The sequence below is a fragment of the Toxotes jaculatrix genome, chromosome 8 (genome assembly GCF_017976425.1).
Source record: "Toxotes jaculatrix isolate fToxJac2 chromosome 8, fToxJac2.pri, whole genome shotgun sequence".
In the NCBI taxonomy this organism is placed as follows: Eukaryota; Metazoa; Chordata; class Actinopteri; family Toxotidae; genus Toxotes; species Toxotes jaculatrix.
Window position 1 is genome coordinate 21,789,796 of NC_054401.1, and position 23,458 is coordinate 21,813,253.

Sequence of the window (23,458 nt, forward strand, 5' to 3'; positions counted from 1 at the left end):
GTTTTGAATATATTGCTGACTTTGGTGTTCCACTTTAGTGCATCCATACATATCAAAGTATATGCTTGGTGACATTCTGTCTTTTTCTTCCTGTAATCAAACCCAATGAAAAGACCACAACTAACAATGAATTGATCCTACTACATGTAGCACTCCACTATTGTCCAAACCATGGCCCTTCATATGCAATATATTTTTTTTGTTCTGAACCTGATACTTTATACTGGGTGGTGTAAATGCAGGCTACTATCGCTGTCTAAATCAATGCAATGGAAAACTGTCCTCAAGAAATGCACAATTGTTAGTGTTGAGTAGTTCGGTAAAATTACAGTGTCCAGCTGTTTTTTTTTTTTCTGTGAACTGATGGAGGTGGGTGACTGGATACTGTCTGCTTCTCTGTGTACCAGATAAATAATCCATATATAAAAAATTAAAGTAAGATTTAATAAAATAGGTGAGGCAAAAAAAACCTTAAAAGAAGTGTAAAAAACTAACAAACTTAAAATTGTATGTAAGGTAGTTCTGAACAGGTTGTTCCACAGTTTATAATGAAACATTGCTATATTTATACTTTATTAGAAAAAGCACAATGTTTTTATTGCTACAGAGTTGTAGCATCTTACACCATGCTCTTATTAAAAATAGTGAATGCACTAAATCCAGGGATTTATTGGGACTGGTTCTTTTGAACTGCTGTATTGGCCAATTTCCCAAAAACTTGAAATATTCCTTTACTCTTGTGTATAGAGCAACTATGTGCAAGTCATAATCTAGTCATATTTAGAATGACGAAACGTCCAGGCATTCCTGGCATGTCAAATATACCTGCAGCCTCAGCCACCTGTTCACAGCTGTCAACAGGAGGGCATTTAGCTCAGGGCTGACATGCCGCCTCCCATTGTCAGGGTGGTTTTATCATAAACTCACCTAATATGCCCTACTTTTAACATTTCACTAGAGAAAGGGCAAATGAGAGCCAAGGTAGTCATCCTCTGATATGCCTTGGCAGCCTTTTATGTCATATATTAACAAGTGATAGGAAAAAATAGTTACTAATGGTATTAAGTATGGTCGTTAGGCATTTTAAACATTCATATGGGACAAGTAATGACACTATTTAAACCTGTCAGACTGTGGGAGGAACAAGGCTGTAAATACTTTGTGCCAGAGTTTTGTACGTCACACAGATGGTGGAAAAAGAAAAGACTCGGAATTAGGAACATTTCACATTGAACACTTCTGCTGGTGATATTAAGTGTTACACAATTGATTTGTTTCATGCTGTGGAATCAGCCCAGAGGAACTTATTTATTGCTTAGTAAGTGAAGTGAGTAGTGAGTGGAAAGCCAGGAGGGTGTAGGAGGACCTGGCTTACACTGAGGGAAAAAAAACATGTTTCTTGGTAGCAGGGTGGACTTGTTTTGGTGAAGAAGGTATGAGCTAACAGGACAGGGAGGTAGATCTGCTGCTTTGTTTATTTTTTCATTGAAGTGTATATAAGCGTTAAATGAATATTTAGATACAACAGCTTTACAAACAGATTTAAATTAATGAGGTGTTGGGTGTGGCTGGTGTACCTCATGGCTGACAGTCATATTGATTGACAGGCGGTGTGTGTGACGGATGGAGAGAGGATCCTGGGCCTGGGAGACCTGGGCTGTCATGGCATGGGCATCCCAGTGGGCAAGCTGGCCCTCTACACAGCCTGTGGAGGTATGCCACCACAACAATGCCTGCCTGTCATGCTGGACGTGGGCACAGACAATGAGGTAAGAGCTCAGGTCATAATACAAGTGACAGACTGTTTACAGAACTACAAGCAGCTTGTTATAATTTTTGTTATATTTCTACACTACCTCCATCAGAGGTGGACAGTAGTATTTATTCATATACTGTGTTTAACTGTAGTTTTTATGCAGCCATTTGTGCATCATGTGAGTATTTTCACTACACGCTACGCTTAGAATAATTTGTTAAAATCAGGCACAGGGGTGCTTTGAGCTAAATGCGTGAGTATCAATGTGTGAGTGGTATCAATCTTCCCATCTAACTAAGAACAGTGAAAACAAAAGGCAAAGTCATTTGCTTTTCTATTTCTTGCTCACCTTCCACACAGAGGTCAAGGATAAGGTCAGCATCAGAGCAGCTGGGGCTGGTAGACTGTCCCACTCAATTAAATGTGGATTAAAGTAAATTACATCAAAGTGTAATCATCCCTGTGGGGAAATTGGGTCATACAAGCCCCAGGTAGTAATGCTCAAGAGTGCTCTTCCTGCTTAACTCGCAACTGTACTGCATTAAACTCTTGGACTCGACTCAAAATTTTACTCCAGCAAGTTTTAAATGCCATGCTCTTAAATCCACTATAGCCAGGTAGGACTTGTGACAGAAATAGCCAAGGAAAAGGAAACAAATATTGCACTTTACAACCGGGAAACACCCTTTATGTAAGTGAGGTAAGCGGCTCCATTGATGGATGCCAGCTGGGAAAGCACCTCTGCCCTCTGCAAGCCTGTGAGAGGAGCAGCCAACATTGCAGTAGTTATTCACCTGGTAGAGTGGTCCCTGTCCTCTATGGCAGTGTCTCTGAAAGATGATTCAGACTCTGGGTAGGGCAGCACGTGTGTCTGTAGCCTTAAACAGACTAAGAATAGACTGTGTTCACTTCTATATATACACAATGCTCTGCGTTGCCAAGGGCGTGGCAGCCTCAGATGCCTGTGTGCCCGACACAGCTGAGCTCAGCCTGTCAGGAGCTGTCCTTCAATTTCCAAGACAGTCTTCGGATGACTCAGACCCTGGAGTTGGAGTTTCATGCCAAGAAAATTTCTCAATAGGACTGAGGATGTGAGCTGTTACTGAGGTTACACAAGTTTGTAAATAAAATTAAACAAGAAATGTAAGTAGCAGACAGAATATGGAAGAGTAGTTACACTGGACAGAGACCGGGAGGAAGAAAAAAAAATTCGAGGTCATGCAGGTGATGGCTTCCTGGATGGCCGGATGTCCCTCTCTGACAGCACTTCATCACAGTTCTCAGGCTCACAGCAGAAATCCCTTGCATTATAACATAAACACTGTAGTCTCCCCAGAAAGCCCATAAAAGATGTTGCTACATTAGTGCTTTTTATGCCATTGGACCTGAATTAATAGAGCAAAATCTTTTCTCATTCTGCCAAGTCCTCCACCTCAGCTCTTTTTCTTTATAGGCCTATTTATTAATAGCATAGCCTTTTAACCTCCTCCTGTACAGGCATCTATATGCATTCTAAGTTTTCACATTGACTCTACCACTCTGAAAGGTTTTGGTTTAGGGCAATAATACTGTCTGCAGGGTTAGATTTCTGGGTGCAGGGCAAACATGGAACCAATGAGTCGCTTGCTGTGCACATGCTAAAAAAAAAAAAAAAGCATGGATCAGAGCTGGGTTTAAAAAGAGCCTAAATGTCTTTTTTTCTCAATAACAATTTTAAGCCAAGATGGAGATGTTGTCTGTGCATTTACAGAGAAAGAAAGTGCTGCACTTTCTTTGTGCAGTCAGTGCTGAATGACAATTCTTCTTGGACAGGGCTGGAAATACTGTTAATTACTTCAAATTCTGTCATGCAAGTGGACATGACATGCATTACTGAGCAACTAAGTGCAGCATTGAGTGTGTTGCTGGTGACGTGGAGATGGGAATTTACACAACATTCACCTAAAAGCCTCCCGGGTCTCATCAAATGTTTGGTGTCTTGTGGGCCAAGAAAAGTACAAATATGCATGCATAGCAGCTAGGAAAGTTGTCCGTCTTTTTGCTTCATCCTGTCTGCCACCTCACAAACAGCCTTTCTGATTTGAACTTCATTACGAACACACACACACACACAGAGCATGCCCTACTGATGCAAATCTACAAGACTCACTCAGAGTTGCAGGGTCAAGTTACACCCCTGAATACATTGCACGTGTGAACAGTATGCAATGCCAGTCTTCCCACTGAAAGACCAATCAGGTGTTTACAGATGTTTTCTTTTGAACAGCAGCTGGCCTGGTTCTCTCCAAAGCTAAAGAAAGTGGTTGCCAAGACCTCTAAATCTGAGTACTTAAAACACAGTACCTCATTTGTTTAAACCGTACTAAAACATGTAAGTAAGAGATTTTGTGGTTTTAGGGTAAGTTATGTGCTGCTATGGCTGAAATGCTGCACAAAAGTGCTGGATGGATGGATGGTTGATTGCCCAGATAAGTTGCCATAAACCTGCAAATTGTGAATTCTACTTTTCTGTTTGAACAAAAGAGACACAACATGTTAATTAGTCACATTCAGAGAATCTCCTAGGCGTATGTGTGAGGTGGCAGTTAGCCCCTTATCCAAGAGGATCAATTCCTCTCAACACCAACATTGTCTTATTTGTATGTTAATGCTTCTCAACAGGCTCGCTAACAGTATGCACCTGGTTTTCTTTAAAGCTGGAGGATGTGTGAAACTGCTGGCTTCAATGTGGAGTGCTGCTGTGTGCAGTCACCAGGGCTAATATTAAGCTGGCTGTTGGTGGTCAGCACATAGCTTCAAAACACTGATGTGATGTGTGGGTTTGTAGGCTTTGGAATTATTAAAGGCACCTTTGACAGAGCTGGGCTGTGTAACAGTGACTAAACAAGTAATATAACTAAGTGTCTTTGTGTATTTTATGAGAAACATCTAATGAGTAATTTATCACATTTTTAAAATGTTGATGTATTACACTGAACACGAGACTTCCTAACTCTTTGAAAGACAACAAGCTAAATTCCAAAAAAGAAACTATTTCTTTAATGTTATATTAGCTATAGGCAAATAGTGCATCAAACAGTAACTATGCATACACAGACACAACAACAACAAGGCTGCAAGAACACACACACACGTAGTGTTGCTTCTTGTGCAACTTTTTAAAGAAAGAGTTATAAAAGAGATTTTAGCATAGTCTGCTTGGCTGTGGCTGACTTTTCCATTTTTCCATTATTCTAAAGAGATGACAGGCTAAATGAGATGTAATGGGATAAATGGACCGGCTGTGTGTGTGTACATGTGTGGTTCTTCTGGACTGGCTTCGTATGGGAGGCAGGCTATAGCCTGCTGCTCCTCAGTACACCGCCTCACTCTGGAGCCCTGACTGTGAAGGCATGATGGGAGCAGATGGGGTGGGGGGCTAAGAGGTAGTGGTAGCTCTGGCTAATTATTAAAATGACTGTTATTATAGGATTATATTTGTCCTTGAGTGGATGTAGAGGCAAGCAGGCAGACATCCAAACAGTCAAACAGGCAGACCCCCCCGACCAAGACTGACCGAATAGTTCACCATTTTGGAATGTAGACTTATTTTGATTTCTGAGTTAGATGAGAAGATCGATGCCACTATTCTGTTAATCTTTAATCAGATCACGAGGAGGCGTCTTGCCTGCAACGTGTCTGTTTGGTTTAAGACATTCAGACATTGAGCCACTGCAGAGATGTTATTTTTCATCTCTAGAGGAATGTGGTAGCTGTGTGATCTCGTGTGAGAACCACCAATATACTCTCACTACCTGGGCAGCCCCCCCCCCCCCCCCCCCCCGCACACACACACCCCCACCCCCAATCTACAGGGGGAGAGGCACAGAAACACACACACACAGAGCATGAAGGAAAATAAGCGTGTTCCTAGATAGTCCAGTTTGTTATCCTGTTATCTCCCTGGACTGTGTGTCCCTTGGCCTGATGTCACCTGGAGTAACCTCAACACACACTTACTCATGCTGAAATGAGGCTCAGTGATGTCTTCCAGGAAAGTATGCTGCGTGTGTGTGTTTATGTGTGTGTTTCATGGGTCCAGAACGGGATGTCTTTTACCTCAGACAGACTTTTCTTGATGTCTGGCCACCTCTTCTTTAAAACTAATTTTTACAAAGGCTGCAAGCTTCCTTATTAAAAGTCCAGCACCACAAAAACAGTCGCATACAGCTTTATAGTATTTTTCCTGAAGTCAGACAGTCATCAGTTCAGAAACTGTTGCAACAGTGAAAATGGGGCTGGTGTGTCATGGACTGTAAAGCCATACACGAGGATTAATCCCCTCCGAGAGGAAAGGGGCTGTACAACACAAAGGACAGCTTAGCCAATCAACAGCAGATAATCTGGGACAGAAAGACAACTCGTGTCAACAGTTCAGCGCAGTGTCAACGAGGTCAGCCCACGTGAAACTCATTCAGGTCTGCTCGGATCACTTACACAATAATGCCCTTTTAAAGGCTGTTTTGTCACAGTGTATAAATGGACTGAATAATGAAACAAAACCACACCATCACACATTATAACTCAATAGACGACACATTCACAGGTTACAAGTTAAACTTCAGAGCTGAACAACTTCAGGATTTTAATAGCAGTTTTTGTCCTTCACATTGCAGGCTGTTTCATCATCTTGTGAAATGACCACCAAAATCTCTCTCTCATATCAGTCCACTTCTCTGCGGGATCACATGAAAATGTTTTGCTTGTTTTGGTTACAGTTGAACTTGGCCACCTCCTGCCAATTACAGTCCATTAAAACCTTGCTCGGAAATGAGTTGTCAACCTCAAATAAATATTGCCTTAAATAAACTTTTTGAGCTGCTCTTGGATATGGCAGTCTTTGACCCTGCCATGGAAAGGTGGCTGCCGCCTTGTCCAAGCCTCGCTCATCTTAGTGGCACCCTCTAATTATCCATCTTCAGAAGTAAAGGTCGCCTGTCCCAGTGAGGCATGACAACGCTCCGGATCAGCTCTCCATGCTATGGGGTTGAAATTCCCTGAAAGTCGAAAGTTTACAGAGTGTAGCACATTTAGATTATGGCTCCAGATTCAGTCTAGGTTGGAATCTGCTGTTTGTTGTGTGTTGAGACACAGTCATGTTATGTCAGGCAGGTGCAGCATGTCAAGGATCTGATGAAATGTGGGTTGATACCTCAAAGCAAAGTCTGTAAGTAATCTAACCCTGCTAGGTGCCATGTACTTCCACCTAATTCATCCCAGTCTCACTTTGTCTCTATGCCTCTGTCACAAACACCTTCCCATCCACCTCTGCTTTTAATTTTAGCACTTCCCTGCTGTATCCCTCTCATCCTTCAAAGTACTATGGTGCAAAGGTCAAAGGTCACTCCTTCAGTGTTAGGTCTTTGAAGGACTGTTTAGTTTAGTGTCTCAAACCTGTTTCCGATAGCCACATCAATCACATATTTACATTTTCTATTCTTATTCATCTTCCTATAGCAGCTCATATAACTTCTGTCTTGTCAGTTATGATTTGGTCATAGTATAACCAGACACTGACTACTCCAAAAATTTTAAGCACAGAATGGCTGAAATTATGGAGCTTTTCGAAATAAGATTTGTATAATACCAGAAAATGTTTTTTTTAAGCATGAGCATATGTACTGTGGATGCAAAATCAGACAAATTAATGATGGTATAGTTTTCCCAGACACTGGTAGTGATTCATTCATCCAGTGTCATTATGACCTGAAACCCCTAAAACCGTGTGAAAATGATTAATATCACAATAAAACTGACAAAGTTTGTAACAGAGTTATGGTTTGCTGCACATATATCTGCAGATTGTGTTTGGGCAACAGGAAATGTTGCTCGGTGCTGTAGTATCACACACACAGTTCACATTATAGCAGAGGTCTAAGGTCTGCAGAGACACAGGTGTGTGTATGTGTGAGGATGTGCTGACATTATTTACAGGACATATATCTCTCCTCTCTCTCTAAATTTCACATACAAGAAATGTCAAGACTGGACAGACATCACACACACAGTCTCCTCAGTCTCATACATTCCCTGAGTTCCTTCCTTAGTTGTTCCTGGTACAGATGGGTTTATATTCTCTATGAGCGTGCAGGAGATGTACAAGCACTAACATGCTCCCACGTATATTTTTGATCTAGGAATCTAAATATACAAAACTACCTTTTCCATTAAATATTTTATTCCCCTGATGTAATTGTCCCATAAATTGTTTTTATAGGTCAGTAAAGAGCAGCCAGTTAGGTTAAAATTTGTAAGAATTTATTGTGTGGGGTAAGGCAGTGGTGAGTGAATCTCAGGGATTAAAGGACTGAGGTCTGACCTTTCTCTCTGAACAAGGTTACTGAGGTTGTTTCAAAATAAAACCATGTTTTCACACCTGGAGGTCAGGTTTAATCGACTCTATTCAGCCACTGACTAAGGTATCACTGGGCAATGAGAGAAATGATAATAAAATAAGACTTGGTCCAAACCTAGTGTATGACTGGATAAACTTGTTGAACCTCTGTTTTCAAGGATATATGATACACATAAGGACATATAAGGATATATCTCGCCTGTTGCTCTGACCTCTGCTGCCATGTGCTTTTGCAGGCACTGCTGAAGGACCCTCTCTACATTGGCCTGAGGCATAAGAGGATCCGAGGCCAGGCCTACGATGACCTGCTGGATGAATTTATGAAGGCTGTGTCAGACAGGTACGATCACATCGGCCCTCAGTTCATCATTTGCCCACCTCCTTTATGTGGTCTGCTGTTGCCATCACAATACACACAGCACACGGTGCTCTTAAAAGAAAAATGTTGAGCACGGAGAGTGCATGCAGTGTGATCCAGCCAAATCTTGTGGATGTGGAACTTACGTCACTGGTGATTCGGTTTTAACTTCTAAATTGCTCCTGAGTTTTTAGTTGCCAGGCAATATTGATCAAAACTCTGCTTTCTGGCTGAATTGAATAGCTTATTGAAAAGTGATCAGAGAGCTTTATTCTGATTTATTTATTGACTCCACAGAAACCAAGTTTATTTTTCACAGATGTTAGGAGAGCTTCTTTTTTTGCTGTAAACAGGGTGTTTACAAATGCAATTTGATTATTCTGAATTCCTAAAGCATATAAACAGAGATGCCTCCAAGAACAGAGGGAGAGAGAGGGAGACCTGATTAATCCTGTCCAGGTAAAATATCTGACCATATCTACCCTAAGCACCGATGATGCATAATTCAGAGTTGTTATGTCATGTTGACATTCAGCAGGAGTTCACAGTGAGGGGTTAACTATTCCTTCTTTTACATGGGGAAACAGCGAGGCATTGAAGTGTTTGGAGTTTTTCCATTTTGTCACTCATTTAGTTTGTGTGCAGTGATCTTATCTTTACCTTCTTCTTTGAACAGACATTTGTCATGAGTCATTTTGAGTCATGCACTGTGATTTCCCTTGTACCTCATGTGTTTACTGCAGTCCTGACTTTGATGAAACTCCTGTATACCTTTGCTTTGTATCTGTGTCCCTGTATGCCACGGAGCCGTCATAGCCACACACACACACACACACACACACACACACACACACACACACACACACACACACACACACACACACACACACACACACACACACACACACACACGGGCCTGGTTAAACCTCGTCCTAGCCCAGAAAGGCCGGAGTCCTGAGGGAGAAGCCTGGGTCTGGGCCCCCTCCAGCTGGCAACAGGAAGCCATGACTCTAATAACCGGGTGGCTTTTCAACTACAGGGAACAGTGATGCTTTTTTCCCCAAAGGAGCCAGATTGGCGGAAAATGAATAATTATGGGCTCAGAGATTGAATGAATGATTACAGTTCTCCAGCCTTTTAAGTAATATTCATGTTTAGTTTTCTAAGAAACTAAACATGAACTAAAATACTCCAGATTGACTCATCATCAATAAGCAGAAGTCTGGAGGGATTTTTTTAATCCCCCATTTAAAAATACTTTAAATGTTGAATGGTTAGTGATGCAACCGAGTGTTTGATTTCAGGCCAGCCTCCTATTCTCCAGAAAAATATCAGCTCCTGTAGAACAATCAGCACGTTTTCTTCTGCTTTTGTCGTCCGGCAGAAATAAATTATCTCATGATCTCGTTGCTTCTGCACACACCGACAAAAGGATGAACCAAAGCTCAGCTGTGGTTTTAAAACTTTGAACTCTGTATTTTCTCTCAGCATTTAGTCACTTTTCATTACACTTAATCGCTGATACATTCTTTTGTTGGTGTGTGCAGAATTTTCTGCATAAAGGTATTTGAGATGATGATGGTGTTGAGGGATGTGTGGGAAATGAAAAACTAGACAGGTAGTAATTAACAGAAGAGTGGCTTAAGTCACACAGACATTAAGACAAAACCTTGCTCAAAGGCAGTTTTACAAGTCTTGTTGTAGACAAGCTGGGGTGGGATTTTAACTAGAAAGTTTCCAGTGACAAGTCCACTTCTCTTACCTCTAAGATGCAGCTATGTGTAAAGAATAGAATATGCTGGGGGGGTAAATAAATAAATAAAATAAAATAAAATAAAATAAAATACTTTTTTTCTTCTCATCAAACACTTGGCAAGAAAAATGTCAAGCTATTCCTTTAAATGGTAGGGTTGGCTTTAGTATATAAATTTACTTATTCAACTAATTGTCAAAACCAACAGTGTGTTTGTCCATCTCTCTATAGTTTCAGACTTTCCTACCCTGTCTGTGGCCCTCAAGCCCCAAACCCATCAGTTCCAGTATTTGTTAATAGGCTGTGATTTGTTGACATTAAGAAAAATATGGAACAACAGCTTTATTCTTTAAAACAAAAGTACGTAAAGAGCTTGTAGACCTCAGCTAGATACATTTTTAGCAGCAGAAGTACGATATAAATACACTAGCAGACATAGAGTTTAGTCAGGAATACTTTGCGTCATGAAGTCAGAGCTGTTCATGTCACAGATGGTTGTACAGTATTTGACAGAACAGGCTCTAGGGTGTTCCCCATACATATTTGAGCAGCACGCGAAGGCTGCAGGAATGCCATTAACTATTTTAAACTCTTGGCCCTGAGAGAATAAGGGACAGACAGACAGACTGACCGATGGATGGATGGATGGATGGATGAATGGATGGATGGATGAAAGGAGCAACAGAGGAGAGGAGAAAGAATGCAGAATGCATCTTTGTCATTAATGACGGCTCAGGGATTTGAGAAATAATGTGTGCTGAGAGATGCTGGCTCTCTGGAGAGTGAGAGGGGGGCTGGGGATTTATTAAGGCCTCAGCCACAAAGGCCCGTAGGGACAGAGGTAACAGGCAGCCTGTGTGTGTACACAGACACACATTTATATGCACACAGTTCTGACAGCTGTGTTTGTACAGAGCACCCTTGTCTGTGACCTTCTTTGCTCAGGTCCTCACTGACTCTCTGCGGCCCTCATGAGTGCGCTCCAGCTAAAAGAATAACTTCATACCTTCTCCTCTGATTCCAGTCTCCCCCTCGGCACTGGAAGTACATTATAAATGACATCCACCTACTTCCTATTAGCTGGAGATTGAGGTTTCATCAAGTCTCAGATGAAGCCAGATTTTGTTTCCTGAAGGAGCTGGGTCACTCGTTAACTCCCTCGTCCCACAGATTGGCCCAGACATTACACTGAACGTCTGAATGATTCGCCACATGGGAAAGTGCCTGTCGTCTCATGTCTCACGCTCTTTTTCATACTATCAAACATTAATAATAATGTCACAAGCATCTACACTCAATATATTGGACTGCTTTGGCAGTAAGTGCCTAGAAATCCTACAAATACTGCTCCAGCAAACAATGAGTCATAAATCACAGCCATATAAAAGTTTTGAGCACAAAGGAGCTCTGTGTTGGTCTGGTAGTGTGGCTCAGATAGCTTAAGCAGCCCCATGGAAAGGTTAGACTGTCTGTCTGTGTGGTTGTTTTCTGGTTCTGGACGTTTGCAGTGTCCAAATGGATTAATAAAGGACCAGGAGGAGTGTGTATTAAGCAAATGAATGATGAGTGACTGGCTTACTGTGGAGCCTTTAAAGACTCAGAAAACCTATTTTCTTAATCAGCTTCATACTGTGAGAGATGTGCATGAGAAAAACATTTTCTGCCAAGGTAAGAAGAGTTTTGGTTATTTCTCATGTGAGATTTCTGTCTGACCACCTCTCTGTGGTTTGAAGTGGGCGGGGCTCAGATGGGAAGAGGTGATGCCACTTGCTCCTGAGCACTTATCAGAGTTTCTCAAAATAGGGTGGCACTTTGAGGGGTTATTTGCTTATCAAATCCTATCAAACCACACCCACACAGTCCAGACGAAGCAGATTAGCGTTTTAGGAGTTTTTTTGTTTTGTTTTTTTGCTGTTGAAAACAAATAAGACTTAAGGATCTTAAAGACACTCAGGGATCAGTTGGAGTCATGTTTGTTCCCCCTGATGGATGTAACTCCAAAATTCACAATTCTTTTAACTCTGAGGCAAACGTTTGGCTTTTTAGTTGCTAAACATTCCTCTATGTTAGCCAGCTAGTTCGCCAAAAATGACACTATGAGATCAGTGAGAGTGAGCCAAAAACAGTTTTGGTAATGAGAGATTATTATTTAACCTCTGCTCATGTGTTTTGGTCCCTGGGAAACCTGAGCAGCCACATCAGAATGAAGAGTCTTTGCTGTCACATTTTACATTTTTAAACAGGTGTAGGGAGGATTTTTCATCCCCGTGACAGATATGAGGGCTTTCCCACCAGGTCCTTCTGTGGTCTCCAAGCTCACTGAGCAGACTGCTGTTGACAAAGCACTGGACAGAGACCTTTTTTTTTTTTGTTAAGTAACAATAATGAAAGATGAATAATGAAAGATGAACCAGCATGTCCAGCATGTCCTTTGTTTAGAGTCATTTGGCACTTATTACCAAATTTAATGCTCTTTCAAACGTATTATATTTTCGATTAAACCAGTACCCAAGTATTCCCAAGTAGTTCACCATTATTTTACCTTCATTCTAAAAGCATAGACTTTTTACATAGCTATAATTATAAATGTGCACCCTTCATCCCAAAATCAGCGTCAGCTGGGCCTGCTCAGCATTTTTATACATGTCACAGAGCTTGATTGGATGTTAATAGCTTAATTGTACCATGCAGTGCACCTGTGTGGAAGCATCTACATTCATTATGTTTCTCCACGCGGTTATTCAGGTTTTAATTTAGTTTGTCACTCAGCTTTATATCATAGGGTCTGTTTACCCTCTGACAATGCAGAACAAGAAAAGGCACATGCTCCATAACAGAAGCTCACACTTTAAAGTGCTGCATTTTTGTTTATTGTAATTAGGGTACATTGTGTGTCCAGTCTCTGCCCCAATCTTTCCATCTTCCTCCTCTTTTGCTGAGAGATTAATGAATTTCTCACAGCGCAGTCTGGAAAATGGCCTGTGTTTTTCATCTTTTGGGTGTGCCTGTGTCTCTCTTAGGTTACTGTCCTCGATTCTTCAGCTTAAACACAAAAGGAAATCCTGCTTCTTTGTCCAACATATTTTTTATTCAGCTGGCAAGGAGATGCATTGTCAGATATTGGAGTTCCATTCAGAGGGTCGACAACTGATGTCCAGGGAGAAAAGGGGCGATGAACACACACAAATGGCCTCCATTAGGGGCTTTGTTCTAGGCAACACAGCCACACACACACACACCTTTGTTTTACTAAATTCATGGGGACCCATCATTGACATAGTGCATTACTTAGCCCCTTACCCTAAACTTAACCATCACAACTGAAGGCCTAACCCTAACCCTTACTCTAACCATAACCTAAACCTAATTCTAGGTCCTTAACCTTGTGCTGTCCAGCATTTGGGTCACCACAGAGTTGTTGGACCCCAAGAGTATAGTGGGTTCCTGGTTTTCTGACACCACGAATATGGTAAAACAAGCCCACACACACACTCTTTGAGAAACACTCCCCCTATCTTTACTGGTTCAGACCAAGGACCAAAGAGCTTTGTGCACTGGGAAGTAGTTCCTTTATTTCTACAATCCCATAACCACAGATAGTCACTCTGTAGTTTATGGTCAGTGGATACCCATCAATATGCATGTGTTCACAGCTCAGTCGTTCTCAGATCCATGTCAGAAGTCAGTGATCTTTCATGTCTGTCACTGTGATTTAAACTATGAATTCAGTGTTTGGCTGGCCACATAATCCTCTGTCTTTACTGCACGATGAAAATAGTTGCAGGATATTCAGCATGTTTTTCAACTTAACAACAGAAAACTACACTCCCATGTCCACTGTTTTGGACTCTGTGCATGAGCCGCTTGGTTCTGCCATGAACTGCCATGACCCCTCAAGTAGCGAGATGCACCAAACCATACCAGAGGGAGCTGTGCTGGCAGTGGGGAAAGGCCACATCTATCCTCGCCTGTCGCCTGTCTCCGTCTCCTAAAGCCCAAACACAATGAAAAGTTTATTGCTCCCTTCTTGGCCTCATTATCCCTCCTCTTCGCACAGGCTCTCAGTGCTTTAGAGCTCTCTGCTTGATAGAAAACACATTTCTCTCCTCAACGCTACTGCCGTGTTGGCAGTAAGTCAGCAGGGCTGTCAGTATCTGTGTTAGGCGTCAGTGTCTCGCAGTGTGGCAGAGGGAAGGATAAACACTGACCCAGCAATGGCACTCTCTCATCAGGACATTAAGTTTTATTACAGCTGAACTCAGGTCGCGTCCCATCCTGCATTTCTTTCTCGCTTCGCTTCCGCTCAGCTTCACCTTTCTCCTGCTGAAAATCTAAGCAGTTTAGCAGCCACTGTAACAAGTGGGAAACAGCTTTAGTGAGTTGTACAATAACAGTTCAAGGTGGGGTTTTATGAAAAGACCGAAAAAGACACAAAAAGAAAGAGAAAGTTAAAAGACAGGAAAAAACTAAGAAAGAAACCTTAACTGTAGAAAGTCAATGTGATGAGGAGGGGAAAAAAAACATCCATCCCCTTGTCACCTCTCCATGTTATTCACTTAACTCACTGCACTGCAGGTGTTTGCGACGGCTCGGTCTGTTTGCTTGGCCTGTTCTCAATTTCCTCCATCGCTCACTGACTGAAACACGAGCGCTGGTGTTTTTCATACAGGTTTTAGATGACCTCGCCCTTTCTTCCATTGTTTCTGGCGGTGAAATAGGCAGTTATAGCCACTATAAAAATCTTGATTCATATATATTCTTTTTCCTACACCTTCTGTTAGCTTTGTTATCCTATTCATTCTTTCCATTTCCTTTACCTGAAAACTCTTTTATCTCAGAGATAAAAGCAGCAGTTGCTCTGCAAATATCCAGTAAATTCCTGAACAAAACTTCCATCTGTCGAAAGACATGGGAACATGGGGTTCCGTTCTGTCACTGCTAAATCTGACTTACAGGCTCATAACACTGCTTTAATGGTTTATTTTTGTTATATGTTTTTGTAGGAGCTTACAGGCACAGGTTTCTGTGTTATGGTATTGACTACAGGCCATAGGTGGTCTGAGCAGCATCTTGTAAAGTTGAACACTGCTGGTTTACTGGGGGACTGGGTGGGCTCTGTGCTCCTTTCTTTCAAATTTAGTGCTTTTGTGAATCTGCTCCTTTGTGGAGGTTTGACCTCCCTCATGGAAACTCACTGTGAGGTGCTATTGTACAGTTGGGGAAAACAGGTGTCAGCTTGTTAGATGTCTGTTAAACAAAACAACGAAAGGTTCTGTGACCTGTAATTTCCTTTATATTCACTTTAGATATAACGTTTAGCAACAAGAGTTTTACTTTTTATTTAATTTGGGACTTGTTCATATAGCTGTTTATATTTAGAAATGTGAATTCAGTCCATTGTTAAAACTTTGTGCACTGAGAATCCAGAATCCCCTCTCTTCTTATCTCACCCTGTACTTTGTAGTATAGTGAAACAGCGCCCCCGTCTGGACTGAAATAGTCTTTGAAAGCTGTGTGTCTAAAAAACAGGTATAAGATGTGGTTACTTTCATGACTTCCAGTATCTCTTCCTTTTCATGGTCTCTGTTGGTTCAGCCAGAATAAATGCAGCTCTCCTTTTCACAGGTATGGGATGAACTGTCTGATTCAGTTTGAGGACTTTGCAAATATTAATGCTTTCCGTCTGCTGAGCAAGTACCGCAACCAGTACTGCACATTCAACGATGACATCCAAGGTAACCACATATCATCAGTATAAAATATGAGTAATGAATCTGTTTTTTTTTTCAAGATAGCTAAAGCCATATTTTCACTGAAACATTAAAAGAAAAATAGATTGAGAAATGTCACACACACGCAGGGAATAATTAGATCTGTTCCCTATAAATACTGCAATTAGGAAAAGAACCTTTAAATTCTGGCATAAAGAGGCCTTCATTTACTTCACTAGCTTGCTTTAAAAAGTCAGGAGAAACACATGGAAAGGGTTGCCTTCTCAAGTCAGCTGTCTGTGGGACTCATTTCACATCTTGTACAATTTCACTGACAAACATTAGGACGGCATCAAATTGTATACAAAAAATATAAAGCCTAACCAAATTATTCACTATAAAACTGAAAACGCAAGCTCAGTTTCCTTTGAGTCTGTGTATTTTCAAAAATGCATTAAACAACTGAACCAAGTTAAGTCTAAGTTATTCCACAGGCCCAACACAACACACTTTTGTCAGGACAATGGATGGTTTAAGATCACAGAAAGGTCGGCAAGAAGACTCGTCAAATATGGAAACAGATGTGCCATGTCTGGCAACTCAGGCAAACCAAGTATGAAGGAAAAGTGAACTCCTTGTTTCTTGGACAAGAATAAAAGCTGAATTGAATTTGGCCACATTCAAAGAGATGACTATGATAGACTGTTTGTTTGACAAAATATGGGCTGAGGTTCAGGATACTTGACTCTGTAATGTCATCATACACCCTTCAAAACATTTTTTTAAAGAAACTGGTCACAAAGTTGGGCTAATGAACTTGAAATACTATTCCACATGATGTCTGAGAACCCTGTGCATGACATTGTGATCACCGGTCATTTCATAAAACATCTGCAAATACCACAGCACTGCACTTTCATGGGTCAAATCAAGCAACGTTCAAGAGCTAATTGGCCCTTGATTGTGTTGAGTACAGCAATTTCAGCTGCAGCTACAGATGTAGGTCTGTACCTTTAGTTTAAATTGTACTCACATGTTACCACAAACTAACTGACCTACAGAAACCCTAAGTAAAAGACCAACCTGGTACACTGTGGTATCTCAGGACGACTACAAAGTGTTCATCTAAAGGAATATCAGTTTTCCTCCAGATGACTGCCGAACCCCTGCTCTTTCTTTCTCAAGGCGTTCATCTGGGGAAAAACAGCCATCTGCTTTTCTCCAGACTCAACTCAGATTTTCCTCTTTTGAATGTGATGTAGAGCTGAAGTCCTGCTTCACGTCTATGTTACATTCTGTTTTGCAGCAGGCAGTTACCTGGATGTGGGACAGAACCAGCTCTGTATCACATTCACAGGCAGTCATCTGGAAGAAAACCTCAGAGACATCCCAGAGGACAGATGTCCTCCAGATGAATGCCTTTGTGATTGCGATAGGGAGCTGTAGTCTTGATGCAGATCCAGTTTACCCTCTGTCCTGGTCCAGAAGGTTGTTCTGGATGTGGAGCAGTACTTCAGTTCTCTGTACCGCTCTTTGGTGAACACTGTGTGAATCTTTCAGTTCTAACAAACACAGTCCAGTTCCTTCCCCCTAATCCACAAAGCCCATTTTTAAAAGTATTTTAAATACTACATTGTTTACATCCATATTTACTAGCTTGCTGGCTTCACTGCTACAGGAAATACATTTGACCTACCGTTTTTCCTGAACCACACTTCTCAAATTCTTAATTCTTGAAATTACAGCAGTAACACGAGTGTCGAAACCCTATGAAGAAAATCACTCAGTGTAGATTTAAGTCTAAGTGTTTATGCTGGTGTATACTCCATAGGTACTGCTGCTGTGGCAGTGGCTGGGCTCCTGGCCGCTCTCCGCATCACCAAAAGCAAAATGTGTGACCACACCATCGTGTTCCAAGGTGCAGGGGAGGTAGGTGCAACACACTTTAACTGATACTGACTATGTAAGTTTGGCTGAACAGCAGCCACTGTGACCATAAGAGGTAACAGGAAGATAGTGGCAAATTGAATTTCCTTTAATTTCCCAAGATTCTCTTAAATCAGACTGTTTAAGTCACCAATGCCCTTGTGGTTTGGGGTTTTAAGAAGCTGAATGTGTATTTGCAATTACCCTGATCTGAGCCAGGGACATTAGCCTGTCATCACACCTATCTGTCCTAATCATTATTAGGGAAACTAAAATCAGCAAATATGTTTTCTAGTGAAAAATGGTGGCTTTAATTCTCTTTTTATTTTTAAGATAAAACTACTGAACACTATGTCGGCCAAAATGTAGTGAAAGGGTAGCAAATGTCATGTAGTCAGCAAACTGTCTCAGTGATGTAAGTTACACAACAGTACTATCTACCTAAAACCTGCCAAATTAAGCTTCTTGTCATACATGTAGTTGAACAAGGAAAAGTTTTATTGCTCACAAAGTCATGTTTATTTATAAGTTTTTTTTTCCTATTTCAGAAGTTACACAATATCACTTTAAACAAGGGACTCAGACCATTAATGCCAGTGGAACATAGTGAATTCTGTTTTAGTAAAAGAAAATTTTGCCCTATTTGATTTTTGTGCAAAAGAATAAATTCAGTTTATAATTCCATTACGCCTGATACCATTACTCAAACCTTCTCTCTCTTGTGACTTCAGATCAGATATTCGTTTGAGAGCCTGATGAGATTTTGCATGTGAAACTAAAGCTGCAGAGTCTGTTGTGTAGACATCGTGAAGCAGCTTTTCTTTCATCCCTCCTTTTTGTCTTGCTCCCAGGCAGCGATGGGGATTGCCGAGCTGATAACCATGGCCATGGAGAAGGAGGGACTCACTAAGGAGGAGTGCCTGAAAAAGATCTGGATGGTTGATTCCAAGGGTCTCATTGTCAAGGTGTCTCACTAAAATCCTGCAAACACATATGTACAAACACATGTACATGCAGGCGTAAATGCACTAATCTAATGTAATCTAACCACTGTATAATGAATGGTCCAGCATTATTGTATTAGCTTTGATTTGTCATGGAAGAATTAAAAAAGTCAGGAGGTATAGAAGATAAGGCAGGTAGAAAAAGAAAATCACAAAGATAAATTCTGAAATGAACAAAACATGACAGACTGATATTGAATCACAGGGTAAGAATATCTGAGGGTGGATCTTCCTGAGCAGCTCAGACCTACCTCCACAATACAGAAAAAAAAAACATTTCCTATGGTTCGTTAATTTATATGACAGAGGTCTTTCCTTGGAATCACTGCAGAAGGTTCTCCAGAGGATAATACATCTGTTTTATCCACAATATCCATGTTATTTTTTATCCCCTCCCTCATTCCTCCCCTTCACTGTTTTCTCTCTTCTCTCCCCCTTCCATGCTTCCTCCCATCTTCACTGCCATCTAGTTCCACCTACTCTTTTTTCTTGTTTCCAACTAGTGATCCTCCAGCCAAGAGTTACACTCATAAGAAATCCTTCATTCCCTCCACACAAATATTGTATTATAGAGCAATAACATTGAATTCAGCCGTGTACGTGTAGTGTTTACATTGTTTAGTGTTTCCACAGATTGATTAATGTACCTTTCTTCATCTATGAAGAGAAATTAGACTCATGATAATGTCAGATATTGATATTGGTGTATGTGTTTGTAAATTTGTTCTACGTGTGTTCAAATTGCTAAGTATTTGTGTGTGGATTGAAACACACATTTTTTCCATTGTACCCAAAATTATGCTCAAATCATGATACAAATTTATAAATTCTATTTTTCATTTGCAGGTCATGAGATACAAATTTGTGACCATTTTGAGTCTAATTTCTCTCCGCATTCATCTGCCCTTTCCAAATCCTCAGGGTCGGGACCACTTGACTCATGAAAAGGAGAGATTTGCTCATGAGCACCCACAGATGAAGAAACTGGAGGATGTGGTTCGGGAACTGAAACCCACAGCTATCATTGGTAAAACAAGCACGAATGTTTTCCAGGCTTCCTCCAACCTGAACAACCATGTATGTCATTTGTCCCTACCCTGTGACATGACACGGAGGAGCGTCTGCAGAAATAGCTCCCCTACAATGACAGGTGTACCAGACCATCACATGGAGTGTGCTGACGGCAGTGTACTGGACCTTCGTTGTCATGGTTACAATAATAAACACACAGTTAAGGTTATGGAACGGTCACAGTTTGGTTAGGTTGAGGCACAAAAACAACTTGGTTAGATTTAGGGAAGGATCATGGTTTGGGATAAAATGGCTCATTTTTCATGAAGGTAATTGGACCTTCATCGTCATGGTTACAGTAATAAACACACAGTTATGGTTATAAATCACTCACTGTTTACCAGAAACAAGACTGACTGCCAGTTTGAAACAGGAAATAAACATTGGTCTCCTATGTCAAAGTCCCATACATCCACCCTGACTTTATCCCACACACAAACTTTGCCTCTGTACGAGGGATGATTGATAGGTTTGTGACCTAAGGTAAGGTCTGCAGCCCAGAAAGTGGACACCATCACCTTACCTGTGGACCTCACTGCCTTTCAATTACCCAAAACAGAAATATCAGAAATGTGATTAACTTCAAACTTTCTGCGTAATCAAGAGTTGAACTGCACCATGCAGCTTAGGCCATGAAATTATCAGTCACCCCTCATATATAGTACATCACCTTACTTCCTCCTTCTCTCCCATCACAATTACTACGGCCACTAGAGGGTTCCTAATTATAAAACGTAACATGGGATGTAATAAGCAGCTTGCATGGACGACCTACAGAGTTTTTAAAATCTCCTAGGGGAGGACAGTCTCATGGAAACATGAGACTGACACACTGCTTGTTGAGCGGATTGTCAGAATAGTATAGTGTTAGTTGGATAACACTGATGGACTAGATGCAAAGGATTGTGGAAAGGAAGGAGTGATAGTACATTATCCGCGTACTGCTGAATTCAAAGTGACATGAATACCTAAAGTAAAAAAAAAAAAAATCACTCCTGAGGAATAATCTGAAATTTAAAATACTGCACATCGATGGTTTTCTGTCTCAGGTGTGGCAGCTGTTGCTGGGGCATTCTCCGAACAGATCATCAGGGACATGGCTTCTTTCAATGAACACCCGATCATCTTTGCCCTCAGCAACCCAACCAGCAAAGCAGAATGCACAGCTGAGCAGTGTTACATGTTTACAGAGGTACACACTCAGGACACTCTGGAGTTGTGGTTTACTCCCATACAAATGTTTTCAGTGTTTTATCTCTATAGAAAAATGGGTGAATAATACATCAAGTAGTATACATTACTACTCTGTTCTGCAGGGGCGGGGCATCTTTGCCAGCGGCAGCCCGTTCGACCCCGTCACCCTCCCTGACGGGAGGACGTTCTACCCTGGTCAGGGAAACAACGCCTACATCTTCCCCGGTGTGGCCCTGGGCGTCACGGCTTGTGCCATCCGACATATTCCTGAAGAAATCTTCCTCGTTGCAGCAGAGGTAACACACTGACATATATCGAGTATACACACACTTTTCAAATATTTTATTGTATTTTTGAATGATTGTGTGGTTTCATTCAGTCTCTCTGTGGTAACATGATCGCTGTATGTGCTGCTTAACAGGCTCTTGCTCACCTGGTGACAGAAAAGGACTTATCAGAGGGAAGATTGTATCCTCCTCTCAGCTCTATCAGGGACGTCTCTCTCAAACTGGCTGTCAAGGTGAGAGCTCAGTACACTGGTAAGGTAACGTAAGACATGGTAAGATACAAAGAGCAGATGTATCTTACCATGTCTGTCTGAGTCCAGTTTTATGGGAGGCGGGGTGGTGGTGTGGGTGGGGGGTTGGGGGGGGGGGAGTTGTGAAAAACTCTTATTTCCTGTGTGTTACAGATCGTGGAGTACGCCTATGAACAGAACATGGCCACACTTCACCCAGAGCCGTCCGACAAAGAAGCATACGTGCACTCGCTCACCTATAGCACTGACTATGATGAGTTTGTTGCAGACTCATACCACTGGCCAGAGGACAGTATGACTGTGCAGTCATGCAAACTTTAATGCAGTGGACAGGGAGAGTGACAGAGAGAGAGGGAGAGAGAATGAGCCCTGGAGGGGCAAGGTAACTACTGACATGCAATAACATCACGAGATATGATGTTGGGATATGAACCAGGCTCTGTGTAGAATCTTTTCTTTAATATATTACTGTGAAATTAATGGTGACAATACATTTTTATGGAAGCAGCAGAGTTTCATGCTCCTTCTCTCAATGAATAGTTTGCACAAGTTTAGGAAATAGTTATTTATGAAGTACAGATGAAAGGGAATGGTTGTTATCTTATTACATTTTACAATAATATATTTAGAGAAAATCTTTCACAGTTACTTTTAACTGTACTGTGCTAGGGAGTTACTTTATGACTGTGTCAGCTACAATCCAAAAACTCTTTGTCAAATAAAAATTGTTTCAGTTCATGTTTTCCATGTTTGATCATTACAAATGTGCATTAGTGTTAGGCCTGAATAAAAAAGGGACTCACAATAAAAATAGAATATAATTTTTTTTAAGCAGCACCCACTGCGTTTGTCTCACAGAAATCCTGATTCAAAGTTCGTCTCACTCACATATTTAGTGTCTTTCTGTTTCTCATATCTTCATCAGCACAAGACAGAATGTACAGACGATTCATTTAGTCTCACAGTGACACCACTTTCTTCAAACCTCATTGCACTAACATAACATACTTAATCTCTAGTTTGCTTTACTATGAGAGAACAACTTGAAAATGCTTTGGCATCACATGGTGCTTTGGCCTCCTCCAGAGGTCAACTTATATCAGTGCAGTAGAATTAGGAGATTGCATATTACAGTCTTGTTTTCAACTGTATGTGCAAATGTGTGTGTGTGTGTGTGTGTGTGTGTGTGTGTGTGTGTGTGTGTGTGTGTGTGTGTGTGTGTGTGTGTGTGTGTGTGTGTGTGTGTGCACGTGTGCACGTGTGTGTGTGTGTGTGCATGTGCGTGTGTGTGTGTGCATGTGTGTGTGTGTGTGTGCATGTGTGTGCGCATATAAATTGCTAAATTTATATGCATTGACCATAAAGCAGTCTGCCATGTCAGACTGCTTTATGGTCCAACAGTGTAGTTTATGTCTGTCTGGTCTCAATCAAACTGAGGGTGAGTTTACGTTCGTTAATCAATCACAGGCCAGACAGACAGTACCAGAGGCCTTGACTGGCCCGCAGTCCACCCCAGTCTGAAATCAATAGAGAAGCAACCGGACCAGTCAGTGTCCCCCGATGAGCGTCTAGCCCCGGGCAAGACTCTGAGAGACAAACATTTGTTTTCCTCACTTTCTTTGCCTCGCCCTCCCTTTAAATCCCCAAATGAGCCCAGGGCAACCAATGCTCTGACATGACAATATGTCTCAATGTCAACACCATCCACTGGTCAGTTAGCTGTCTGGGCCATAAATGGTCCATCAGTATTCCA

The 23,458-nt window shown here is 41.4% G+C and overlaps 1 protein-coding gene across 1 annotated transcript in view; it reads left to right on the forward strand.

Annotated features, from left to right (window-relative positions):
• Positions 1-22,443, forward strand: part of me1 (malic enzyme 1, NADP(+)-dependent, cytosolic) — a 73,683-nt gene extending 51,240 nt beyond the window's left edge. The window contains exons 5-14 of the mRNA XM_041045421.1: positions 1,608-1,769; positions 8,387-8,490; positions 15,887-15,996; positions 17,804-17,901; positions 18,750-18,863; positions 19,824-19,929; positions 21,023-21,165; positions 21,290-21,463; positions 21,589-21,687; positions 21,859-22,443. Of these exons, the coding sequence (XP_040901355.1) occupies positions 1,608-1,769; positions 8,387-8,490; positions 15,887-15,996; positions 17,804-17,901; positions 18,750-18,863; positions 19,824-19,929; positions 21,023-21,165; positions 21,290-21,463; positions 21,589-21,687; positions 21,859-22,026 (1,278 nt within the window). The 3' untranslated portion in view covers positions 22,027-22,443. The remainder of the gene's footprint in view (positions 1-1,607; positions 1,770-8,386; positions 8,491-15,886; positions 15,997-17,803; positions 17,902-18,749; positions 18,864-19,823; positions 19,930-21,022; positions 21,166-21,289; positions 21,464-21,588; positions 21,688-21,858) is intronic.
• Positions 22,444-23,458: the final 1,015 nt, after the last annotated feature.